At 38.3% G+C, this 24,653-nt stretch overlaps 2 protein-coding genes, 2 long non-coding RNA genes and 2 other non-coding genes across 15 annotated transcripts; 4 read left to right on the top strand and 2 right to left on the bottom strand.

Annotated features, from left to right (window-relative positions):
• Positions 1-1,196: 1,196 nt before the first annotated feature.
• Positions 1,197-3,262, top strand: LOC121051976. The gene is made up of 5 exons (XR_005807674.1): positions 1,197-1,477; positions 1,797-1,845; positions 1,958-2,060; positions 2,498-2,617; positions 2,784-3,262. It is a non-coding gene; the product is annotated as an uncharacterized LOC121051976 (long non-coding RNA).
• LOC112191076 lies at positions 3,042-3,103 on the top strand. The gene has a single exon (XR_002932791.1). It is a non-coding gene; the product is annotated as a small nucleolar RNA snoR101 (small nucleolar RNA).
• LOC112191077 lies at positions 3,257-3,318 on the top strand. Its single transcript, XR_002932793.1, has one exon. It is a non-coding gene; the product is annotated as a small nucleolar RNA snoR101 (small nucleolar RNA).
• Positions 3,319-5,575: 2,257 nt separating this feature from the next.
• Positions 5,576-14,411, top strand: LOC112186282 (putative disease resistance protein RGA3). Of its 9 annotated transcripts, none has more exons than XM_040514811.1 (12): positions 5,576-8,703; positions 8,870-8,909; positions 9,086-9,260; positions 10,132-10,214; positions 10,355-10,551; positions 11,021-11,061; positions 11,246-11,503; positions 12,108-12,273; positions 12,380-12,516; positions 12,775-13,024; positions 13,131-13,922; positions 14,036-14,411. In XM_040514811.1, the coding sequence occupies exon 1, from the start codon at positions 5,745-5,747 to the stop codon at positions 8,646-8,648; it is 2,904 nt and encodes a 967-aa protein (XP_040370745.1). In that variant the 5' UTR covers positions 5,576-5,744; the 3' UTR covers positions 8,649-8,703; positions 8,870-8,909; positions 9,086-9,260; positions 10,132-10,214; positions 10,355-10,551; positions 11,021-11,061; positions 11,246-11,503; positions 12,108-12,273; positions 12,380-12,516; positions 12,775-13,024; positions 13,131-13,922; positions 14,036-14,411. The 9 variants fall into 9 exon arrangements, 8 of the variants coding, with proteins under 8 accessions (XP_040370745.1, XP_040370746.1, XP_040370747.1 ...); XM_040514812.1 differs by having other exon boundaries at positions 11,021-11,084; XM_040514813.1 differs by having other exon boundaries at positions 5,576-7,592; positions 7,686-8,703; positions 10,355-11,503.
• Positions 14,412-14,769: 358 nt separating this feature from the next.
• Positions 14,770-15,940, bottom strand: LOC112186284 (casein kinase 1-like protein HD16). Of its 2 annotated transcripts, none has more exons than XM_024324642.2 (4): positions 15,669-15,940; positions 15,479-15,569; positions 15,135-15,292; positions 14,770-15,048 (listed from the first exon to the last, which is right to left on the bottom strand). In XM_024324642.2, exons 1-4 carry the CDS (start codon positions 15,726-15,728, stop codon positions 14,944-14,946), a joined length of 414 nt encoding a protein of 137 aa, XP_024180410.1. In that variant the 5' UTR covers positions 15,729-15,940; the 3' UTR covers positions 14,770-14,943. The 2 variants fall into 2 exon arrangements, with proteins under 2 accessions (XP_024180410.1, XP_040369699.1); XM_040513765.1 differs by having other exon boundaries at positions 15,717-15,940.
• An 819-nt stretch (positions 15,941-16,759) lies between these two features.
• On the bottom strand, positions 16,760-18,440 carry LOC121051421. The gene is made up of 3 exons (XR_005805660.1): positions 17,193-18,440; positions 16,916-17,073; positions 16,760-16,843 (listed from the first exon to the last, which is right to left on the bottom strand). It is a non-coding gene; the product is annotated as an uncharacterized LOC121051421 (long non-coding RNA).
• Between the last annotated feature and the right edge of the window lie 6,213 nt (positions 18,441-24,653).

Here is a 24,653-nt window from a genome sequence, read left to right as displayed (position 1 = left end):
TACGGCGTTAGTCAACTGTCAAACTTTGAGGGTATTTTCGTCCTTTCACTAAATTTCTTCTTCTTGCTCGAGCTCTTCGTCTTCTTCTTCCTCAAGTTTACGGAGAATGAATCACCAATAATCTTAATCTTGAGAGGCCAGGCCAATAGTCCAATACAAACGCCATAAACTTAGTTTGGCCCAGTAAACTTGGCGGTGAACACCTATAAATAAGCTCTCCGTCCCATTTGGACCCAAAATGCAAAAGCTTCCTTGCAGCTCTTTCTGACCGAACGAAAAGCAGAAGCTTATGGAGGTACATGCAGTTCGATAATACTTGGTGGGCTACACAACGAAACCTTCTTGTTCAAAATGCACAACCTAGCGTAGAAAGATGAAGACAGAGAGACGCTCTGAATTATTATTGTAAACTCACATGTAAACATGATCCAGTAAACATTTAATAGGTTCCAACTTTTTACCTACTAATTAACGTTGTGAAAATGTTTCTTGTTTAGTGGCCCGGTAGCTCAGACATCTTAAGATCAAATTTATAGTGCTCCATTTGGAATTGTTTCTCTAGGAAATACTCATGACTTGTTTTTAACTTTTTATCGAAAGTGGTTCTGTTAGAAGTACATCGAGGTTTTTGTAAAAATTTCGAATTGTTCTCTGTGATTCTAGAAGTGCTTATTTTAGTACCACCAAAAAGCACTTGCCGATGAAATTATAAAATGGTTTGCCGCTGAGTTTTCTGTCGGCAAATGTGGTCAGTGGGCATGGCTGAAATCTTCTGAAGCTTTGCTGATGGATACTCAGATGACCGTTGTAGTACCAATTGAACTAGTCGCATGCCTGTATATATAAGCACCTGAAACCTTCATTTTATTTCGTATTCTCTCAAACCAAAACAATTTTCAATGCTAAACTTGTATAGTGATAACTGGAAAGGAATAGTTGAACGAATAAATACAACTTTAGTCAACCAAATTTACAGGGGAAGAAGATACATTATAAACATAAAAGCGGCATGGTTGCGGTGAAAGCTGCAAACCCACTCTGGCTAAGCAACCTCTAATATGAATCTACTAGTCTATATCTACTTATTCCTCAATCAGCCTCAAGGCTTTCCATACTTAACAAGAATCTATATTATAGTCATATGGATCGTTGAATAGCTGTAATTATAGTAAAATGGGATTGTCACTGTTCAATGAACAGTTATGAACAGTAATACAGTGCCGTGACTCTTTTGCCCTTCCATTCTCTGGCGTGGGACTCCGCGTGGCTCTGTTTCTTTGCTGCACGAACAGAGAGCATAGAGAGTTCAAGAACGATCGAGGGAGAGAGAGAGAGGTGATATTCAGAGGCTTTGCGTCTTTGCTCCGGAGAAGTACAGAGAGGGTAAGAGGTGAAGAACAATAGGGAGAGAAGACCCATTTCAATTCGATCCGTTTCGACTTCCGCTAAGCTACGCTCTCTTTGGCTATGTTTTCAGGTATTTTGACCGATTTCAATTCGATCACTTTCGGTGTTTTTTTTTTTCATGTCGTCAGGTTTTTTGATTGATTTTCCGGGTTTGAGCCTTCATGCAGCTGTAATGTTTTGTTGCAGTTTTTTTTTTTTTTTTTTTGTTCACTCTCGGTTGAATCAGACTTCAAACTTAATTTTTTGTTATAATGTTGAAACCAGCTGTAATGGATTTTGGTATGAGGAAGAGCGTAATGGATTCAGTACCTGCATGTTTTGCCTTTCGTGAATTCTTATATACTCAATTGTGTTTTCCTTTTTTGGAAATAATGAAAATTGTAATGCAGATGGTGATGGGAGTGAATGAAAGTGATCAGAAAAGGCTACGTCCTCCAGGTCGTTCCAAAATATTCAATCTTGAAACTAGCTGTGTTGCAAAAATTCCCATGAATTGAGCGTTTCCTTTTTTTCATATTTCTGATATTTTTAGCACCTTTCTTATTTGTAGTCCTATTTAGAGCGAGAAGCCACTAGCAATCTACTCCAGAAGCAAGGTAACTCTCTTTGATACCTGCTCATACCTATTTGATGGCGTATCCTCCAGAAGCAACGTAATTCTCTTTCCCTATTGGTGACCACTTTTTCCTTATGTTGTCAGAAATGTTCAAGATTTAAATGTTCAAGCTTTGTGAACCTTTTTTAGGTTATGATGGCTGCTTTGGTATAGACTAGGGTTTGAAGATTTCTCTGGGTTATTTCTTTTTTAAGTTAATGATACTTCTTTAATGTGATTGTAGCTTATCAATACAAGCATAAGCTAAAACTTTGCAGAACCCTTTAAATGGCTTTCGTGTTGTATTGGAAGTTTATGGAAGTTTTAATTGGTTCTTTCAATTGGTTATGCTTAATTGACCCAACTATTTGTCATTCTTCATTTTGTAGTCAGTTTCATTTAGTGGACCTATTGCAATGGAAGTATTTAACTTGCATATATGCTTCTGCACATGTTATGTTACACTTCTTAATTAGATCCTTTTTCATTTTCCAGTCATGCATCAAAGTTGCAATGGACTTTGTCTCACCTGAAAATATCGGCGAGTGCTTTCACTTGACAGAAGCATTCCTCACACTTCCTGAAAATCATAGGGCTAAAGCAGTCAAATTGGAGGTATATCATCTTTCACATTAGAAGAGACTGTCAATGTGGTAATCAGCATGCTTTTTTTCTTTTGGATACTGTTGTTTTGTTGTAAAGCCTATTTAAACATGCTATCTGCATTCTGAGTCCAATACTTTTCTGTTCCGTTTAATTTCCTCTCTAAATGAAATCACAGGAACTGGGGAGTTTGGTTTCTCTAAAATGGCATTGGCTGAATCATACGCTGAACAAATGGATTTACCAGAGTTAGGTTATGAATATCGAGCCATCGTTGGGATACCTTCAGAGCAGTTTAAACATCTTATCATACATCTGCACTACTTTGAGGATCTGGTACTTACATCTGCACTACATTCGTTTTGGAATTTAGAATATTTCCAGGTAAGTTTTTCTAAGTAAAGAGACCAAAGGTTAAAACACTATTGCAGATGATGCTTTACACTTGATCTCTGAACTTCAGGTAAGTTCAATGTTGACAAGCTATTAACTGATGCAATTTTGTTTGTATATCTTTTCACACTTTCCTCTTTATTAGTAGCACAGGGGAAAACTGTGAATTTTTCAAAGTTTTGTAACATTGTTAAAACACAATTGCATCATTTCAAAAAAAAAAAAAAAAAAACACACTCACACACAATTGCATATGATGGTTTACACTTGATATCTCAACTTGAGGTAAGTTCAATGCTGACAAGCGTTTAACAGGTGCAATTTTCTGTATATATCTATTCATAACTTTGCTCTTTGTGGTTTGAGTACTGTATGTCTCTATGCTGGAAATATAAAAGCAGAGGCAAGGTTTTTTGGGGGGTCAGGGTTGAGCTTATATCTACCCAGTTTCTTAGCTGTGTTGCTTCACAGGTTTGTCCCACATTTTTCGTTCTTTGGTTTTTCCCTTAAAATGTCAATGATCATACAAGTCTTCCCTCCAGACAAAATTGTTGTGAGATTTTCAGATTAGATTTCAGGATGTGAACTTTTGCCATGTCTGTTTTGAGGAGAACATGTTCATTTTCATTGTATTACTATCATTTATGGTAGTGAGAAGAAAAACAGAATATGGGTTACTGTAGTTATGAACAGTGTTTCTAATTTCCAAACCAGTATGAATAGCTTATGAACAGTACCCGCTTCGGAATAGTGTGCTTCTAATTCTAGACTTCTACTCTGACCTCTATTTTTCTTCTTACAGTTTTTAAGAAAAGTAGAAAGAAAGTTACTTCAAGTCTAACCTCCAAACCTGAGTGAGCATGTTACAATCAATGAATCCACAGATCTTTTATTCGATAGTAAAGAGATCCCAACCTGTTTGTTGCAATATAAGGTCTGTAGTTTTAGTGAGGATATGATTATGTAAAGCTTTATCCTTTTTTTTTTTGGTAGGTTTTGGGATTTGGTTTGTTCATACCTAAGAAGATAAACAAACTGTAATGAACTACTTCTAGATTGTTTGTATAATTCCTTTTTTTGTTTTTGTTTTTGTTTTTTTTGTTTTTTGTTTACACATTTCTTGCATCTTCTGCATGATAAAGTTAACTGGGATTCTGTATGTACAGTCCATGGATCGGCAGATGAGTCCGCTTTAGTTGAAGATGCATTTGAGTCTGCCAGTGAATTAGATCAGTGCTAAACCCCCATTGTAGAAACTTGATACTAGCTTGGTTAAAATACCACTCTCTCTCTTTACGAGCTTCATTAAAATAACAGTTGTTGTAACATGTAAAATTATAATTGTATTATATTATGTAGATCATGATTTGAGGGGGGAAAAGAAAAATTAAACCCGCAGCATCGCGTGGGAGAATTAGCTAGTTAAGTATAATAGCATCATCATATATCAAGCTTTGCTCTTTTCAACTGCACATATGCATACATGTATTCAGGAAGCATTTAAATGCTGGCTGTACAAGAAGAACGAAGTGGCAGCTGCAGTCATCATCATATATATGAGAACCATCGAGGGAATGAACAAAACTTGTTGGGAAATCTGTCCTCTGCCTCTTGACCATGATATGCAACACAAAAGAGTTCAGTTTGAGATTTGAGCCCAGAAACGTCAAACAATGCCTATGTTCTTAACTGTTTTCTTTCATACTATTTTTCAATGATCATGTGGACAATTAAACATGGAAAAACAATAAGGCAAGCCAAAGATCGCATATGCTCTTTTTCCTAGCCAAAAACAAAGACTTCCTCAAATCAAGTTCCATGATTTCAAGGACAATTTGAACATGAACTCTTGGTCTACATTTTATGATACAATTCTGCAATTTAAAATTGAGTAGTGTTTCTTTCAGTAATCAGCAAGAAAGTTACCACATATATGATAGCTAGCCAGTATTGAGCAAGTTTTTAACTAAAGAATGTAAAGTAAGTAAGAAGAAGTTGGCATGCAAATCTACCATGACAAATTCAAAATCCAGGTACACAACAAAAAGATGTCAATAGCAATGTCCTCAGATGAAGCATTGCATAAAGACATGCAGAAAAATTTCACATTGTATTTAGTTACTCATTTCAGTTGCAATATTCTACCTAATATTTCATATATTTAGTTAATATACTACTGTTGTCAAAGTCAAGTTGTTTTAAATCAATTCATTTGAATCGAACTTAAACATTATGCTTGTTTTTCAAAAATATATATGCGTTAATAGGACTAGGACTATAGTTGCAGAAGTTTCACATGGTTGTTCAATGTTGATGAAGCAGTTGTAAAGAGTGCAGAAAGGAACAATATATGCTTTCCGTCGCTCTCTCGCATTATTATTCTTTTTCTATGCAAGAGTGCTGCTTTTCAACCCTGTGGTTCAAGTACATGCAATTAAAGAGGAATGCTCTCTTTAGCTAAAGTTGTTGAAGTAATAATCGAGGCAGGTATATGCTTCTATCTCTTTGGAAGTTATACCTTATCAATTGATATGATGGTGCATATATCCGTTACTTCAATTATTTCCAATCTTTATCCAAACTAGAATTTAGCCAATATGAAGTTAATTGAGTAATCCATGAAATTTCAGAACTATATATAAGCTGAGTAGAAGAGAGGTGACAACACGCTCATCCATTTTATCTTAGCTCATATTCATCTCTGTTCTATTTCTCTTTGAATTATAACCAAGTTCTGACGCCAAAAATGGCTGATGCACTCATCTCTGTGCTTCTGGAGCAATTGGCTTCAGTAGTATATCAACACACAAATCAAGCGGTGAAACTGGTTTTGAATGCTGAGGAAGACGTTAAAAGTTTCAGCAGCAAGCTCAAAGATATCCAGGCTGTGCTTGAGGATGCAGAGAAGAAACAAGTGGCAGACACTGGGGTGGAAAACTGGTTGGCGAAGCTGAAAGATGTGTCGTACGAGATGGACGACGTGCTAGATGAGTGGAACACCGAAATTCTCAGACGACAAGTGGAGGAGAAGCAAGAGAAGGAAGGAGAAAATGCTCTTGTGACAAAGAAGAAGGTATGTTTCCTCATGTCCTCCGTTTGCTTTTGTTTTGGCCAAGCCAATAAGGTCATTCATCGTCATAAGATAGCTAGAAGGATAGGGGAATTGAATGAGAAGTTAACTTTATTGATTGCTGCTGAAAGAGAAATGTATGGCTTTCATCAGTCCACAAAAGGTGGCCCTGATGATCAGCAGCTTATTCAACGACAGAAGACTTCATCTTTGGTCGATATATCTACGATATTTGGCCGAGAAGAAGAAAAAGAGATGTTGTTGAGCAAGTTGTTGAGAGAGAGTAGCCCGAAAGTGGGGCGGTTCCTTGTCATCCCTATTGTAGGGATGGGAGGGATGGGCAAAACAACTCTTGCCCAATTAGCCTATAATGATGAAAAGGTCACAGCCCAATTTGATAAGAAAGTATGGGTTTGTGTCTCGAGCCCTTTTGACGAGATTAAGATTGCCAAAGCGATCATTGAGAATCTAGATAAAAATGAAACCCAAAAGAGTTCCAATGAGTTGGAAACTCTATTACAATGTATAATGTCACACGTTAAGGATAAGAAGTTCTTTCTTGTCCTAGATGATGTGTGGACGGAAAACCCAAAAGAGTGGGAAAGTTTGAAACTACCAGTAATAATGCAAAGTTGTGCTGAAGGTAGTAGAATACTAGTGACCACGCGAAAACAAGAGGTTGCTAAAATGATGGGAGCAAACAGTAGCATGATCTATTTAGACAAGTTGAGCGATAGGGATTGTCTAGCATTGTTCAATAGCATCGCATTTTTGGATAGGAAAGAAGATGAGGCTGCTGGATTTGGAGCTATTGGTGAGGAAATTGTGAAAAAGTGTAAAGGTTTGCCTCTTGTTGCAAAAACTTTAGGCAGTCTAGTGCGGTATAAGAAAACAAGAAAGGAATGGCAAGATGTTCTGAATAGTAAAATATGGGAATTAGAGAAAATTGAGGAACAAGTTTTCCGACCATTATTACTAAGTTATTATGATTTGGCCCCAGCAGTCAAAAGATGTCTTTTGTATTGTGCTATATTTCCCAAAGATTATAATCTCGAAAAAGATAAGTTGATTGAGCTTTGGATGTCTCAAGATTATCTTAATTCAAAGGAAAATAAAGAAAAGAGAAGAAAAGGTCAATATTATTTTGAGAGTCTAGTAATGCGATCTTTTTTCCAAGATTTTGTGGTAGATGAGATGGGAAATATTGAAAGGTGCAAAATGCATGATATTGTGCATGACTTTGTGCAATTTCTTACAAAAAAAGAATGCATTATTATAGAAGTAGTTAAGGGTGATAATCAAATAGTGGAGCTACGGGGTGAAAATGTCCGTCATTTGACCTTAACAAGGGTACCCTATGGCCCACTTTCATTTCCTACTTCATGTGACAGATGCGTAAATGTGCGTAGCCTCACACTCCTTGATTCAAGCATTACAACCATAAGCCCCGGTTCAGTTTTGCAAATGAAATGCCTTAGGACATTGAATTTGAGTTGGAGTGGCCTCACTGAACTTCCAAAAGAGGTGGGTGAATTGATTCATTTGAGATATATGGATTTGTCTTATAATCCAATTTTGAAAGTACCGGATGCTGTGTGTGATTTATACAATCTACAGACTCTGGTTCTTATACAGTGCTCGAGTCTTGAGAAACTACCCAAGGCAATGGGAAAGTTGATCAACTTAAAGCATCTATATGTTCTGGGTTGTTGGAAGCTGAGGTACTTACCAAAAGGGATTGGGAGTTTGAAAAGTCTGCAAGCACTAGACTGCTTTTATGTATGTGAGCGTGAAGCAGCAGCATTGAAATTAGGAGATCTCGGAATCATGGACCAGCTTCAGGGGAGCCTTGAGATACGTCGATTGGGGAATAAGGATGATGCGAGTGAGACTGAGAAAGCACAGTTGGGGAATAAGGAGCACCTCTCTCATTTAGAAGTAGTTTTCCAGGATGAATATGGAGTATTGAGAAAGCACGGTGTTGATTCAGAAATAGTGAAAGCATTGCAACCACATCAAAATTTGGAATCCCTTGGGATTGAGTGGTGCCACATTGGCACCACCGAGTCTCTCTATTGGATCAAGTCTTTACACAATTTGAGAAAAGTTCATCTCCGTTTTTGGCTATTTTGTGAGTTTTGGCCTCCTCTTGGAAAATTGCCATCGCTTGAAATTCTGGAAATTACAGTGATGGACAAAGTGAAAAAGGTGGGAGTTGAATTTCTGGGAATAGAAGAAGAAGAAACCGAAACGACTTTCTCAGGAATTCTATTCCCCAAATTGAAACGACTTTCTTTTTATTACTTGTCCGAGTGGGAAGAGTGGGAAGGAATAACAAAGGAGGAGGATTCTTCTTCTTCTTCTTCTTCTGAAATTACAATAATGCCTCGCCTTTCTTCCTTGCAAATTACCGAGTGCCCAAAGCTCAAAGCACTGCCAGACTTCCTGCACAAGATAACAACACTGCGTACTTTGACGATCGAGAGTTGTCCAATTCTCGAACGAGACTACCAACAAGGCGTGGGGAAGGAGTGGCACAACATTTCTCACATCCCAAACATCACAATTCAATCTCATTAATGAACCTGAATCTGATTCTGAATGAAGTTTGTTGACTCGCTGCACAAATACAAAGGTATCAATCATCAAATGCAAATTCTGAGATGAATCTTTGCATTTACTATGAATCTTTACATCACAATTTTTAATTTGTTTTGTGTAATCTTTAATTTGTTGAACTGTCATAAGACTTAACTCCTGGTGGAGAAATGAATGTGATTTGATGAACACATTCTATGCAGGAGGGACTTTCAGGCCGTTGTACACCATACAGGAATTTTGGTATCCATTTCATTGATTGATTCAAGTGCCTCTCACATAAACTACCTAATTTTATCAGCATATTACGTAATCCTATGTATACTTTAAAGGCTTCATTTATGCAGCTTCTAGTTGTCAAAGAATCTAATTTTACTAGGTTGATGTCTAATTTCCATGGCATGGGTTTCCTGTCTTAGGCCGAAGCTTTTGGGCAATGGATGCTAACAGGGATTTGACTAGTAATTGGGGTTTGGAAGTTTTTTCTGCAATCTGTATCTTACAAAAAGCAGCAGGCCGGGAGCCTGGTAATTGGTGTTTGTGCAAATGGACCGTTCAAATCCTGCCACCTCAATCGTTGAAGGCTACTTGAAGGTATATATGGTCCAGATCCAAAGGACTTTGTTGTGTTAAGCTACACTCCTAACACAGTCTGGTGCTTTGATCAAATTATATTGCCTAGAATTGGAAATATATTGGTGCATATATATTTTAGTTAACAATTCATGTTAAAAGTTTAGTGTATGAAACTTGACAAATGTATTTTAGTAGGAGATGCAGGATTCTGTTGGACTAGGGAGTTGTTTCCTTTTTAAACCTCAAAAGCAATTCCTGCTCATTCCTCTAGCCAGGTCTATCTATATCACCTATTAACTATGAAAGAAAGGAAATGATCTTTATTTGGTGCACTGGTTGCCAGTTTAAAAAAATTTGTATCTTATTTTGTAGGTATTCAGATGATTTAATATTTATTGTAATCCTCTGGTAATTTGTGAGTATTCATAAGATCTGGTGTTTTTCAAAAAGAGAAAAGAAAAGCATAGCCGACTTATGTTTTGTAATCTTGATTTTAGGCCACTCCTTCCCTATGGCTTTGTTGTAATCTTTACTTGAAAAGAATAACAGCATTTCTGGAAAGGATTGTTAAGAATATTAATGCTGCTGCATACTTGGTTTGGATTGATGTCTCTTACTCTCAGTGTATACCGTAGTCCCCAAATCATGTCTATTTCCTATCATTCTAATCTCTTTCTACTCATTAAAAGGATGTATTTACAACATTCGGGCTAGGTATTCATGTTACTTTGCATTATCTGCAGCAAGAATACTGTTATTTAGTCATTATGTCTTCTCACTGCAATCCAATGCTTATGGTCCCTGGTTGTCAATTTGTTGAACTATTAAATGATCTATTTACCTCCAGCTGGAGAAATGAATCTGATTTTGATGAACATGTTCTATGCAGGATTGTGTATCATATGGTCTTTCGCCATAAAGGAAATTTGGAATGCATTTAACTGAATGAAGTGTCCCTTTTAGCTAAACTAGGTACATGTTATCGCTCAGCATCTTAAATATTCCAATGCCATACTTTAAAGGCTTGAATTTAAGCACTTTCTAGTTGTCAAATTATCTTATTTCACTATGTTTGATAACTAATTTTCATGGCATGGGTTTTCTTGTCTTAGGCTGAGGGTTTGTGCGGAATGGATGCGAATACTGAATGGAATATAATAGGTACATGGGATTTGCAAGCTTTATGTACAACCTGTATCCTAACAATAGAAATGGAGTCGGAGAAATGGTGTTTCTGTAGCTGTACTCAGACTGAAAGATTGAGTGGGCATCCTCTCTACCAAACCATTCCACTTCACCACCGTCAAAAGTAATGATAGTCTAAATCCACCTGCATATAGTCTGGCTCCTTTTTTGAGAATTGTGTCCCTAATATTGCAAATATACCCATTGGTCCTACTGCTTTAAGTTCTATGCTAACATATGTTTGAAGCTGTCACTGATTGCTGGGGACCTAGGGTGTTGGTGGTTAATTAGTGATCCTTATCCTGCTTTCTTTCTTCATCAGATCAAATCATAAATGTTATATATATATATATATATATATATATATATATATATTGTCTTTCTTACTGGTTATTTACAAAATTTTACTACTCATGGATACAAGGATTTATAAGCATTCGGGATATCATGGTTGGGTTTCACATATATATTTTGTGCATCACAAGACTACCATTATGTAGTCTTTGTTCTGTTTTACTGGAATGTGTCGCTTACTGAATAACTAAATGATCGGTATCTCTTCCTGGACATTTTGTTGAACACATTGTATGCAGGAGCCATTTTGACTGATTCAAGAGGCTGTTACCTAAGCTAGGTAATGTGATATTAACAGCCTAAGTAAGTAGTCCTATATAAGAAGTTTATTTTTCTTTTTATTTGGATAATCCTGTATTATCTATTTCACAAGTGCTTGCAATTGCACTTTCCTGTTGTCAATTCTAAAAATATTACAAGGTTTGACATCTTGTTTCCGTTACATGGATTTTCTTGTCATATAGGCTGAAGTCTTTTGTGGAATTGAAACTGATTGGAACTTGAGAAGCTGTCCCCGGCTCCCTGCCATGGCTAATGATGAAGATATATATATATATATATATATATATATATATATATATATATCCAAAACTTGTACACTGTGAGCTGCAATGCTAATTGTACAAGAACTTGAAGCAGCTTGTTTTATTTTCATGAGGTCGGAACAGCAATTATCCATATCTAGTGCCCAAGTGCATCGATCAGACTTTCTGTGATTAAAGGTTCGATCTTTCTCGATATGGTCTTCTTTTATAACATTGGTGTATCCTCGTCTGCTGCATGGACTCGATTCCTTCGTTCATATATGATCAACTTTCCATAACTTCAGTATCTAAAAGCTATACAATCTTATAATCACTATGAACATAATCAACAGTATATCTTTCTGTAATGGAACTTATGGAAGAAAACAACTGTTGATGTACTTGCAATAATTAAATAGGGACCTCTTAAAGTGGTTGACACTGGTCCTTATGATTCTAATCAATTAGTTTTTACCATCCACTATTAGGTTGAGCATACCAGCATCAAAAAGAAAAAAATACGCGAACCCAACACATTCATCATAATTAAATCCACTATCCTGATATTACAATTCTGTCTTCTCATCTGGAAATTCTCTCCCTTCTTTTACCAGTTCTCATGATATTGTAGTTCATGTTTCTCAGCCTCATTTGTTTAATCACTTTTTTTTTCGTTAAATGAGGGAAGCAAAGATTGAAAGAATTCCAATGTTGACTATAGAAACCTGTTTATACGCTCTCATGAGTTTTTTTTTTTCCTCTCTCCCTTTTTTCCCTTATGTCTTCACTGTTTGGCTTGTAGATTGCTCATATGAAGAAAGAAATAGATGCTAGTTGTGCTAATGACATCTCTCAAGGTGGATTGACTCAAGGGCAACAAACTCAGATCTCTCGAAATGAAAAAAGAACAGAACAGTTAAAAAATTTCACCAGAACCTATATGCCAGCCCTTTTACTTCTTTATACTGGTATTTGACAAATGACGATGATCTGTTGCATCCTTGAGTTCCAATATAAGGAGGCAGAACGATAGTGACCGTTCTGGTTAACACCTTTTTTTGAAATTTCTTACAGATTCTGGAAGAGCTTGAAATTTGGAAGAGACACTGAATGAGAGTATTCGAAAAAGTTTAGGTGCACATTGCACATGTAGGGAAGCAATGTCATGGTAAGAAGAAAGGAGCAATTGAAGAAGAAGAAGAACTTCTCAGGTATTTAATTAATGAAAATTACTTATGTGAAAGTTTTGCACTTTTTAGGTTCAGAAGAGACACTCAAGTACTCATTTTTCCAAGGATTGAACTATATAAACTATACGGATCGAAATGTTTAACTATGGAACTGTAGTATTGAATTCCTAATTCTCATGGTTAACTGTTAATTTAGCTAAGTAAACGCCATACATCATTTGTCAATGCTATATGGGTTGTGAAATTCGTTGTTAATGGTTCTTGTTATTTGTTTTTCAGTAATGAACTAATGATGATGAATTTTATGATCGAAAAAAGAAGCCTTCTAGCAAAATGGCTAGTGAAAACCAATCAATTTGAAACCGCTGATACTCTTCTTGATAAGAGAGATGCAATCACAAAAGAAATTGAGAACAAGAAAGAGAGCTGCTTTCAATTTAGAAAAACAGATCAGCATCAGAAACTACAGAGTACACTGATGCTGGAGAAGCACTGGATGAATACATGTCTGGGGTTTCATCTAAGCTAGGTGTGGAGTTCTGCTCTAATGTACCTTGATCTTTAATGCATCTGAGTTGATATTTTGCTTTAGTGCTTTCTGTTAACACTTGCTGTGCTGATTTTCTTCTTGTTAGTGCTTGATAAAACTGAGCAATTGCAAAAGGAACTCTCAGATCTCCAGTTCGAATATGACAGGGCAGTCTTCCTTTTGAAGATTGCTGATTCAACAGGTGAAGCAGCCAAGAAAAGGGATTCAAAGGTGCTTCCTGAAAATCCTGAAACTTCTGCTGCTGCCATCAAGAAGCAACATCCATTTAAACCAAAGGAAACCTGTCTGCCTGAAAATCCAGAAAGTGGCTATAAAGAAAGAGGAGAGTACAGATGTGACTGTTGCATCTAGCAAGAAGCCGGAGTCAGGTGAGGTTCTCACTGATGCAACTGAAGGAAAAAGTGGTGTATACTGTTGCAAAGCCCCAGTGGCTTGGAGCTATAACGTACAAGAGGATTGAGGAGGGTCATCAAGAGGCAGCATCTATGAATGAGCACGAGTCTGAACTATTTGTGGACTATAAAGACAGGAAGAAGATTTTGGAGAATGAAGTTAACATGGAATCTGGCTGCGCCTGGTTTGATTATAAGGAAAGGAAAACAAGTTCATGAATCTGAAGCTAGTGATGATTCTCATCAACTGTCGACATCTTCCTCCACAGGAGCTGGACTCCTGGCAGAGGATGCTGTAGCATTGTTGCTAAAGCATAACAGAGGCTATTATGCATCAGAAGATGATAAATCCTCTGAGAGCCAAGATACGTCACAAGGGAAACAACAGAGCAAGGGTAAGAAGCCCAAAAAAGAGTACTTGGTCCGGAGAGATCTTCATTTCTTGATAGTGCATGATTCTACTGAAACATGGGTGCCTCCTGAAGGTAAAGCTAATTTGATTCCATATTCTGGGTTATTACTTTGTTTTTTCCTTTTTATTTCTCTCTTAGATGAGAGATCTCTTAATAACTGGTATATATCTTCATGGCTCATGCAGGACAATCTGGTGATGGACGAACATCCTTGAAAGATCGATATGGCTACTAATTATAAATGCAATTTTTCCTGGGTCTATAATGTAATTGATCAAGTTGGAAGTGCTGTTAGGCAGCTTGCATATCAAATGAGTTTTAATTTTTACTACCCAGGTTTAAATTGTCAGACCCGATTATCAAATGATAATATGAAGGTACAGTTTGATACTGCCTGGTGGGCATCACAACGTAACCTTGTTAGGCACTGATATTTTCCTTTATTGTTTTTGGGTAGGATGTACAACTTGGTGTAGACAGATTAAGACACAGAGAAGCTCTGAATTATTGTTGTAAACTTGTTCCAGTAATGTGTATATATTGGTTCCAACTTTTTGCCAACTTACGTTGTGAAAATGTTTCATGTTAAAGTGGCTTGGTAGACATACCTCAAGATCAAATTTATAGTGGCTCCATTTGGAATTACTTCTCTAGTGATGCTCATGAGTTGTTTTTATTGAAAGTGGTTTTGTTGGAAGTAGAGAGGTTTTTGTAAAAATTTGAAGTGTTCTCCGTAAAACTGGAAGTGCTTCTTTTAAACCATCAAAAAGCACTTGCCGATGAGTTTATAAGAGGCTTGCGCTGATGAGTTTTTGTCAGGAAATATGGTCAGTTGGCAAGGACTGAAATCTTCCGTAGCTTTGCTTATGGATAGTGAGATAAACGTTGTAGTACTGATTGAACCAATCAGATAACCGTATAAGCACCAGAAACCTTCATTTTATTTTGTATTCTCACAAGCAAAACAATTTTCAATGCTAAAATAACTGTAAACGAATTGTTGAACGAACAATTACAGCTTTAAGCTTGAGTTCCAATTTCAATTATTTCACATCTTCGGTTTCACGTTCAACTACTTATTCAAGTTCAAATTTCAGTTACTTAATCCTCTGTTGCAGCAGTTGAGGTAAATGCGATATCCATTCTCCCATCTTCCATGGATGCCTTCGCTTGGATATAGGAAATCAATCTCAACAACCTAGCAATACAGCACATGAAACATTTATGTTCTGCAGTGTTCAAATAAAACAGAATATAACAACAGGGGGTTCTAGACCGGTATACCTGATTAGAATAACCTGCATTTCTGGACATGACAATGCCCCATCTGCTACCTGCAGTAGTCATGGAGGTAACAGAGAAACCTTCTTTCCATTTCTTATTATTCCATTGGAAAGGGAATATATCACTGACTTTGTACAACTGCTGAGTATATGGTAGGCCTTCAATGGGTGACAAATAGAAGATTAGCAATAAAAAAAAGAGTAGCTCAAACAAGTGAAAATGTACTACACGGATCCCTATGAAAAAAAAATAATAAGATGAGTCATTATCATCAGGGACCGACCAGATTCCTATAGCCAAACTTCCACGGACAACATGAAGCTCTGTTAATTTGTTTGACATACCTTTGGACATTACCACCAAGGCACTGCCATTGCCTGCGCCAGCAAGTGAAGTGATATGGTAGTTCTTGTCCCACTGTTCCATTATCCACTCCTGGAATACAATCAGAAACAATTAACTTGCTGGAACACTGAATAATTAGATGGCAAATTAAGTGGAAGTTTATGGGCGAGTATTTTGCAGAATAGCTACCTCCTGCAAGTAAACAGGTGAATAGTTCATAAAGTTGGGATGTGAAACCTGTCCCTGCATCCATGACTATAGCCCACATATTCACAGATGAGGCGACACAGCTAATATACAAACCATCTTCCTTTCCTTTGTCAATGTGCCAGTCCACTCTCACATCCAAAACATTGTAGTGATACCTGCAGAACCTCCCTAGATTAACATACACTGCCCTTTATCTACACAATAACCTATGAGGTTCACTAGATTTTGATGATGCAGTCTTCCTAACAGAGATACCTGCACCATGACCATCCAAATTAAGCGAAACTCAACCAGCTTCTTAGGACATAAACATTAAGAGAGATGCACACAGTTCACATGATTGCTTTTATGGCAGTGATAATTGGTCATGTTGGCAATGAGATTCCAGAACACGGCATTACTCCATTGCACGATGTTGGAATTATGTCCAACCACATAACCTTTCTGATTATTTTTCCAAACTATTACACAAGATTTTGAAGATTATAAATACACTCTTTTATATTCTTTGGATCAAAAGGGAAAATTAATTTCTTTATGCAAATAGTGAATGTTAAGATATATGCTAGATTACTTTTATACTATGTCCATGGGTATGAAGGAATATTTTTTTTTCCTTGACAGGACCTATTCGAAATGTAGCTGATGTAGTCTTTTCCTCTGTCTGGAACTCTTTCTCTCCCTGCTTGGAATTTGAAGCAAGCACCTTCACAGCTGCTACCTTTCCAGCAGGCATTGTTGCTTTATTGACTGGACCAAAAGGCCCTTGTCCCCAAATGGTTGCGAAGTTCTGTGTAGCTTTCTGTACTTCCCTGACCACAGTAACATGCATTAGATACACTCATACAACACATATCATAGTATAAACTCCATGCTTTGCAGTGCCAAGTGTAAAACTGATTGTGAAATGGGATCCAGAACAATAAAGAAAGAAGAATTACAACAGCATTATGTATGCTTGCTATACCTAAATGATACAGCATTTAATGCATACTTGTAAGAGTATCTAAGTACACCTGATGCAGTAGGAAATCCATCTTTGTTGTGATTATTCCACTAGGAGAGTTCCAAACTTTTTTGCTCGATCAGATCCTTGAATAGGTATGCTAGTTGAAAGAGATACACTAAAGTCGATGCTTGTGCCTAAGCCAATTCTGCATATAGGAAGAGTTGTTAAACAACGCTCCTTAGCACATCGTCGAAGATTAGCACGCTTTTGGTACCACCTTTATTCTGAAAAATATGAGTGCAGCTATCAAAATTCCATGGGCTACACCAACAAAGATTCCAATGACAACCAGATCAGCTTTAGAAACCACTCCTTGGCGTCTTCTGATATTCAAGCAATAAGAACATCTTGCAGGCCAAAAACGCCAAAGATTATCTGTCATATGAAGGCGAAATACATTATGGTAAACTCGTCAACTTTTCTCCGGAACTAGTGAACTAACATGACAAATTTTTTTTTCTTTGAGAATGAGAACTTTTTATTCAATAACTAACCAAGATTACAAAGCATGGAACTGACTGGTGGTGGACATGAACTCCCCACTCTCCTTCCTAGAAATCGAACCAGTAACGGGTCCGTCATTAACGATGACATCCATGAGCCAAGGAGGTCCAACCCCTAACCAACTACTCCGCCCATTAATTACCTCAGGTTACAACTCCTGCAACAGTATGAGCGGCCTTGTTAGCCGCCCTTGGAACATGATGAATATGATGAATATCCAAAGCGGTCAAAATCTCCCTGATTCGCTCCTGCGGGACACCCTCACATGCAAGACATGACATTCATCACTTCCATTTACCATCCTCACAGCCTCCAAACAATCTGTTTCTACTACCATACCATTCCAGGAACTACCATGACAAGCTGAACTATCTGCTTCATGCTAATTGATAATGGAGTGGGGAAATTGCAGCATTCAATTAACAATCTAAAAACCACAACAGTTCCTATCAACGTCACAACGTGGATTGAAAGGTTAGCTTTAGGCCTTTAGCTTTCGTTATAGAAAATGACGTTAGAATGTAAGTTCTATCAATACTAAAGCAATGTGAATGACAATGTGCTCAGTTCTATCAATACTAAAGCAATGTGAATGACAATGTACTCTTGTTATTTACTGGTTAGTAAAGCACTTAGTTCATTTGCTGAACTTTAATCATACAACTCTAGGAGGATTAGCATGTCCACCATTTCATACCATAACAAATATTACTTGGGATATGAGATACACGCGCTCATCAACTTCATTACTCCTCGTGAAAAAAAAAAAAGAAGAAGAAAAAAACCTCAAAATGCTCTGATTCTTCTTATGTACATAGCCAAACACAAGTCAGAGACATAATCTTATTTGCATCAAAAACGAAAATTCAGCACATATCTTCAAATCATCATCAACATTTTGAACAATCCAAAATAATATACTAGGCTCCATCATCAAAACGAGAACAGTGAGTCAGTAATTAGGACAACAACCAAAAACCCACATGGGTTTCCCAAAAAGCTCATAATTAAAAACACCACCTTTAAAGCCATATCAACTCCAAAGCCATCAAAACCCAGAACCAACCAAAAACACACAAACTTTGGCAGAATTCCAAAAAGCCAAGCAAGACCCAAGAATTTATCAAGTGCATCATACCTTACAACCCAACAAGAAAAGCTGATCGATCAGTTTGTTTGAACTCTGATTATCAGTTTGTTTGGCTTTGCTCATGAAATGATGAAATAGAACTTAATTAAAAGCATGTTGTAGTATATATGAATCATGTTGTATATATGAGTCATAGTATAAATGTCTATATCATGTATACAATAGGTACTTGAGTGTATAATGTAGGTATAGAGACTTGTGTGACAAGCTTTATGCCAAAGGGCAACAAGCATGGCAATTGTGATCATTGCAGACACCATGTGGAGCTGCAGCCCTCAATCAACCAAGAGAAGATTGTTATCATTTTGAGTTTCTCTTAGAGCATTCACACTAGGTTTGTATTTCTATATAAACCCTCCATTGTGAGATGAATAAACACATGAATCTCAAATCTCTCTGCAACATTACTCTCTCCTCTCTCTCTGTTAATTTATGCTTGTCCTCAAACACGTTATCAGCACGAGATTGCTCTAGATTTTAGAATCGAAATTGATAAGAGTAGAGGAAGTTCATCAAGCAATCGAAGTCATTTTTCCAAACCTACAAAAAACCCCCAAACCCTAGCTCATATCAAAGCCCTTGATCTAAGAAGCTCAGAACCGGTTTCAGAACCGCCAGAACCTGCCGGAAACCGCCCGAACCGGCTGCCGGAAGTTCTGAACCGCTGCCGGACCGCTGTCGAGTCCTGCCGAACTGCTGCCGAGCAGCTGCGCAGAAGCTGTCGACAGCACCTGCCGACGGCCTGCCGAGCAGCTGCCGATACCTGCCGAAAGGATCTGTCGAGCTGCTGCCGAAGGCCTGCCGAGCCCCTGCCGAGAAGCTGCCGAGCAGCTGTCGACACATCTGTCAACAGATCTGTCGAGCAATTTTCCGGCAACTTTTCCGGCGACCTTCCAGACACTTTTCAGGCAACTTTCCGGACACTTTTCCGACGACTTTCCGGACACTTTTTCGACAACTTTTCGGTCATTTCCGACAACACTATTTCAAGGTATTATTTACTAAAAGTTCCCGTTTTTGAGTTTTTACTCCTTTTTCCTCTCTTTCTTTTTCTCAGGAACTTGTAGAAAAAGGCGGAATTATAGAAATTCACGCTAAACGAACTAAGAGCGTTCGTAATCTATGAACTAAGAGTGTTCATAATATTCGGACTAAGAGCGTCCGCAAGCATCGATTTATGAATTAAAAGCGGAATCGTGGGGATTCACGCTAAACGAACTAAAAGCGTTCGTAATCTATGAACTAAGAGTGTTCATAATGTTCGGACTAATAGCGTCCACAAACATCATTGCTTTGGTCTGATCCAAATATTCTTGGAAATTAATTTCTTGGTAGCATAGCTCGGAAATCTTATTATTTTAGTTTTCATGGAAGTTTAAACTCCGAAACTAATATATTTTCTCTTCTTACTTTTCAGGATGTCGAATGAACCTAGACTCGATTTTCCAAAGCTTGACTCAACAGGCTCGGAATACCATGGCTGGGTAACCGACGTTGAGAACCATCTCACTGCAAAAGGGATATTGCCCATAATACAGGCACCTAACCAGGGCCCTGTGTTCCAACGAACACCCACAAAGCATGCTCAAGCAATAATCTTGATGCGACGCCACATGGATAAATCTCTCAGATTAGAGTACATGTCGATCAAAGATGCAAGAGCTCTATGGGTAGCGCTAGAAGAGCGCTTTGGAAATATCCAAAATTCCCTCTGCCTGACTTGAAGGTTCGGTGGAACAACATACGCTTCTCCGGCTTCAAGTCTGTTGCTGAATACAACTCGGAAGCTCTTCGCCTCAAAGCCATGTTGAGGTTCTGTGCAAAGCCTCTCACAGAAGAGGAGCTAATTGAGAAGACTCTCTCCACCATTCCCGTCTCAGCAATTGTGATATCAAAGAAATCTCGCACCGAAGTCAATGTTGGACGAATTACAAGGTTTAATGAGCTTATCAATCTTTTGTCGGTAGCTGAAAAGCACGACAATATCCTTGTAAAGAATTATAGTTCAAAGCCCATTGGAACCAAGAGCGTTCGTGAGGCGAATTATAATGCACCCAAAAGAGGGCGCATGGAGCGGTACCCTAACAATATGGGTCCATATAACCGCCCCAATAAAGAAGGAAACCGCAACTTTAGAGCGGACACACGTGGTGGCAACTCCACACGTGGGAGAGGTGGATACAGTAACAACATGGGCCGAGGATATGGTAGCGCCACAGGCCATGGAAGTAACAATATGGGTCGTGGAGGTCGCACCATGAGACGTGGTAGTAGCAGCAACCCTCCTAGGGAATATCCACAACGTGGACAACCTACACCTCAAATGAAGGGAGGTAACCACAATGACATGTGTCATTGGTGTGGATCAATTGAGCATTGGTTCAAGCAATGCCATGCAAGTACCCAACTAGCTGCAAGCTACAAGGAGTATAGGCAATTGAGAGAGCAAGAAACCAATCATGATGAAGATGAAAATATCAATCTTGCTGAAAATAAAGATGGTGAAGATAACACTCTCACCACTGAGGACTTCAAAGCTGCAAATAAAGAGCACGAGGATGCCGCAGACTTTGATTAGAATAGTCCTTTTCTATTTTCCAATAACGGCAAATGTGCGTTAGTCAATGAATGACAATTGTATTGACTCTTTCTCATGTGGCGTACCCAATGAAGTATGATGTCTAGGAAAGTAATTGAGATCAGGGTATTTAAGCGAGCCTCGCTCCACCAACATCTCTCTACTTCCCTAGTCATATTTCATTGAAATTACCAAACGGATTGAGCAATTACAATTTGTATAAGTTTGATTGTATTTTGGAATAGACTTTGGAAACTTTGATGTAATCATTGACTATTTTCCGTATTAATAAAGTGTCGCATTATTATTCAATGTCATGGACATGTGTTAATTTCCGAACTTTATTACTTGAAAGATATAAGGGCCAATGGTTTTCATGTGAAAACACATTGTAAGAATGGACAACAGTTCCTTTGCATCGCCTCTAATGACTACGGACATAAACGAGTATTAGAGAAACTTATGTGTCGCTCTAGTGGGTTGCATGCAACCACTATTCGAGTCATTGAATCAAACCATGTCATAAGAGATGACTTATGGGATTCTGACACATATAGGCTTTGGCAAGACCGTTTGGGATATCCAGGTCATGATATGATGTTCCGTATATTAAAGACTTCACGGACATCCATTCCTCAAAACGAAAAAAGTACGAACCAAAGATTGGTCCAAAGAGTTACTTCGTTTTGCAAAGCTTGCTCTTTAGCAAAGATAGGATCGAGACCATCCTATGCAAAGGACACTAAAGAAAATATACCATTCTTGCAAAGAATCCTTGCAAAGAATCCAAGGTGATATTTGTGGACCTTGGGACCTATTCAACCAACTTGCGGACGTTTAAATATCTCATGATGTTGGTTGACACGCAAACACACTGATCACGTGCTGTGCCATTATCCACTTGTAAAAGCTATGTATGCTATACTCCTAGCACAAATCATATGATATATGGGCTCACCCCCCAGATTCATCCTTCAGTCAAATAGATTTGACTATGCTAGAGAGTTTACATCGAAGACTTTCGATAGTTATTGCAAAGGGACTGATGTTAGACATCACATTCCCATATACACGCCCAAAAGGTCTCGCGGACATAACTACGATGGTAGTTCAGACATTGATGATGCGCACCAATCTTCTTATATCCGCTTAGGGTGATGCAATATCGCATACAACTATGCTAATTTCTCTACGACCTACCACCACTCAATGTATATCTGCGTTACAGCTAGTGACTGGGTACAAATATTTTGTACTTACGCACATTCGAGTGAGCCATTTATGTGCCAATTGTGCTGCCACAGCGCCTATGGTAGGTCCTTACAAATAAGTGAGCAACTTAGTTGGATTTGAGACTCCAACAATCGTCCGCCACTTAATGTCCTTGCAAGGCGATCTCTTTCCCGTTTGATTTACGGATGTCACTTTGATGAGACAGTCTTCCCATCGTTAGGGGGAGATAAGAACTCGAATGTTCAGCAGGAACGACAGGAATTGTCGTGGTCTGTCCCCACTATGTCTCATCTCGATCCCTATTAAAAGTGACGAGATCACACACATTTGCTGCAAAAATGCCTGCAAGGAAGGACGTCCCTATAAGAGGACGTAGCACCACCCTACACAGAGGTAGGCAAGGCGCCAACGCCATAGAAAGTGGCACTCTGGTGTTACAGGCCATGGCCCCAGCTAAGATGCATGGGAAGCCTGTGGATTCGAAGGATACTTTGGCACAATCCTTAGATCATCGACACTCAAACATCCGTCTTATGAGTATCTTCCGGATTATGGTTATCGTTGGGGGACTCCTCAACGTCAAAACCTATTTCTGAGAATATAGAGCTCTATGAAAATTACACTAGTGTACATAAGACGTGTAATAGAAACTCCATCATAATTGATGATGTATTTGCGCATTTTGATGCACATGAGTTTGTTGAGATTAATGATTTCGAACCACGCTCCGTTGAAGCATGAATACCAACGTAGAGAAATTTGGCCTAAATGGAAAAATGCGATCCAGGTTAAGTAAGATTCTCTAACGAAGAGGAAGGTCTTTGAGCCAGTGATGCCAACACCTCCTTACATAAAACCTATTGAATAAAGGGTCTTCGTTAGAAAGTGTGTTGAGAAAAAGAGATGGCAATCTCGCCTTATGGCGCAAGGCTTCTCACAAAAATGCCCTGGTATTGACTACGAAGAGACATATTCTCTCGTAATGGATGTCATTGCACTCCACTACCCTGTCAGTTTGGTAGTTTCCAAATAACTGAACATGCAGTTTATAAATATGGTCACTACGTATCTATGTAGGGATCTAGATACAGAATATACATGAAAGTTCATAGTGAAACTTTAGTTACCCAAATCAAGTGGCTCTAGACCACGGAGCGCGTTTGCAATAGAGTTGAAACGCTCACTAAAAGTGACTACTTGATTGGGAAGGGATATGCCCGCTCGTTTCCATAAACAAGTTTCGGATTCTATCGCAGTTGTCATGTTGGACATGATCTTCATTAGAAGCCCTTAAAAAGTTAAGGGAAACCGCTGAACACTTGAAATCTGAGTTTGAGATAAAGGATTTTGAGGAACACGATTATGCCTCAGTTTGGAACTTGAGCATCGTGTTGATAAATGCTTAGGCATTTTGACAAAGGTCAAACCTTCAAGCACCCCATAATCATTCGTAGTCTTGATCCTGAAAATGATCCTCTCCGTCTGAAGGATGATCAGACGAAGATGTGCTAGAGGCTCATTATTGTACTTAGCGCATTATTGTACTTAGCTCAATGCACAAGACTGGAGATCTCGTTTTAAACATCAACTTGTTAGCTAAAGGTATAGCTCTGCGCCAATGCGACACCATTGGATTGGTGTAAAAGATATCTTTCGGTACATGAAATGTACGATCGATATGGGCTTATTCTATCCCTACAAAGAGATGATGGAATCAGACCCATCACACACCAGAAACGCCGCCAAACGCTGGCCTGCGTTTTCTATCTCTACCCCAAAATGACATAAGTGTTTTTGGAAGGTTTTGCTGATATTGGGTATCTGTTGACCCATACGAAGGCCTCCCCAGAATGGTGAAGTGTTCACCATGGGTAAAGACCGCGATATCTTGAAGGTCTACAGAATAGACCTTAGTCGCTATATCTTCGAACATTGCAGAGATTATTGCTCTTCACGAAGTAGTTCGTGAATGTATATGGACTGGATCCATAGTTACGCATGTTCGAACAATTGTGGTTTGAAGTCTACCACAGATGAGCCTATAAGCATTTAAGATAATGCTGCTTATTTTGAAACAAATGAAGCAAGGCTGCATGGAAAGCGACAACATCAAACATAAAATCAGCAATAACAGACTCTCCTCAAAAATCAATAAGAGGGGGAAATGTCTACATATATGGTCTCGAAACGTGAATAGTGTGTTGTGCTCTTTTTCCCTTTCGACCGAGATTATTTACTCGGCAAGGTTTTTAAATGAGGCAACGAGAGAAGTACCACGTTTGGGAGACACAAAGGAGATGTTGAAATCAGGGGGAGTATCCAGAAGCATACCCACTTGACCATCGTGTACTCTTTTTGTCCTTCGTCCAGGGTTATTTTGTCCCACTGGGTTTTGTTACCTGGCAAGGTTTTAACGAGGCACATCTTTAGCATGGTCGACCCACTTATACTACATCCTGAAGATGTTTTGATTCAACATATATGCTTTTG

Source organism: Rosa chinensis, chromosome 2 (genome assembly GCF_002994745.2).
Source record: "Rosa chinensis cultivar Old Blush chromosome 2, RchiOBHm-V2, whole genome shotgun sequence".
In the NCBI taxonomy this organism is placed as follows: Eukaryota; Viridiplantae; Streptophyta; class Magnoliopsida; order Rosales; family Rosaceae; genus Rosa; species Rosa chinensis.
The sequence above is the reverse complement of the archived record's forward strand: the minus strand, read 5'-3'. Positions and strand labels throughout refer to the sequence as shown.

Excerpts from the sequence above, each read along its gene's own strand:
- LOC112186282 (XM_040514809.1), top strand. The coding sequence starts at position 5,745 with ATGGCTGATGCACTCATCTCTGTGCTTCTGGAGCAATTGGCTTCAGTA.
- LOC112186284 (XM_024324642.2), bottom strand. The coding sequence starts at position 15,728 with ATGCAGGGACAGGTTTCACATCCCAACTTTATGAACTATTCACCTGTT. Across the intron at positions 15,570-15,668 it reads CACCTGTTTACTTGCAGGAG|GAGTGGATAATGGAACAGTG; the intron begins GTAGCTATTCTG and ends ATTGTATTCCAG. Across the intron at positions 15,049-15,134 it reads ATGCAGGTTATTCTAATCAG|GTTGTTGAGATTGATTTCCT; the intron begins GTATACCGGTCT and ends CTGTATTGCTAG.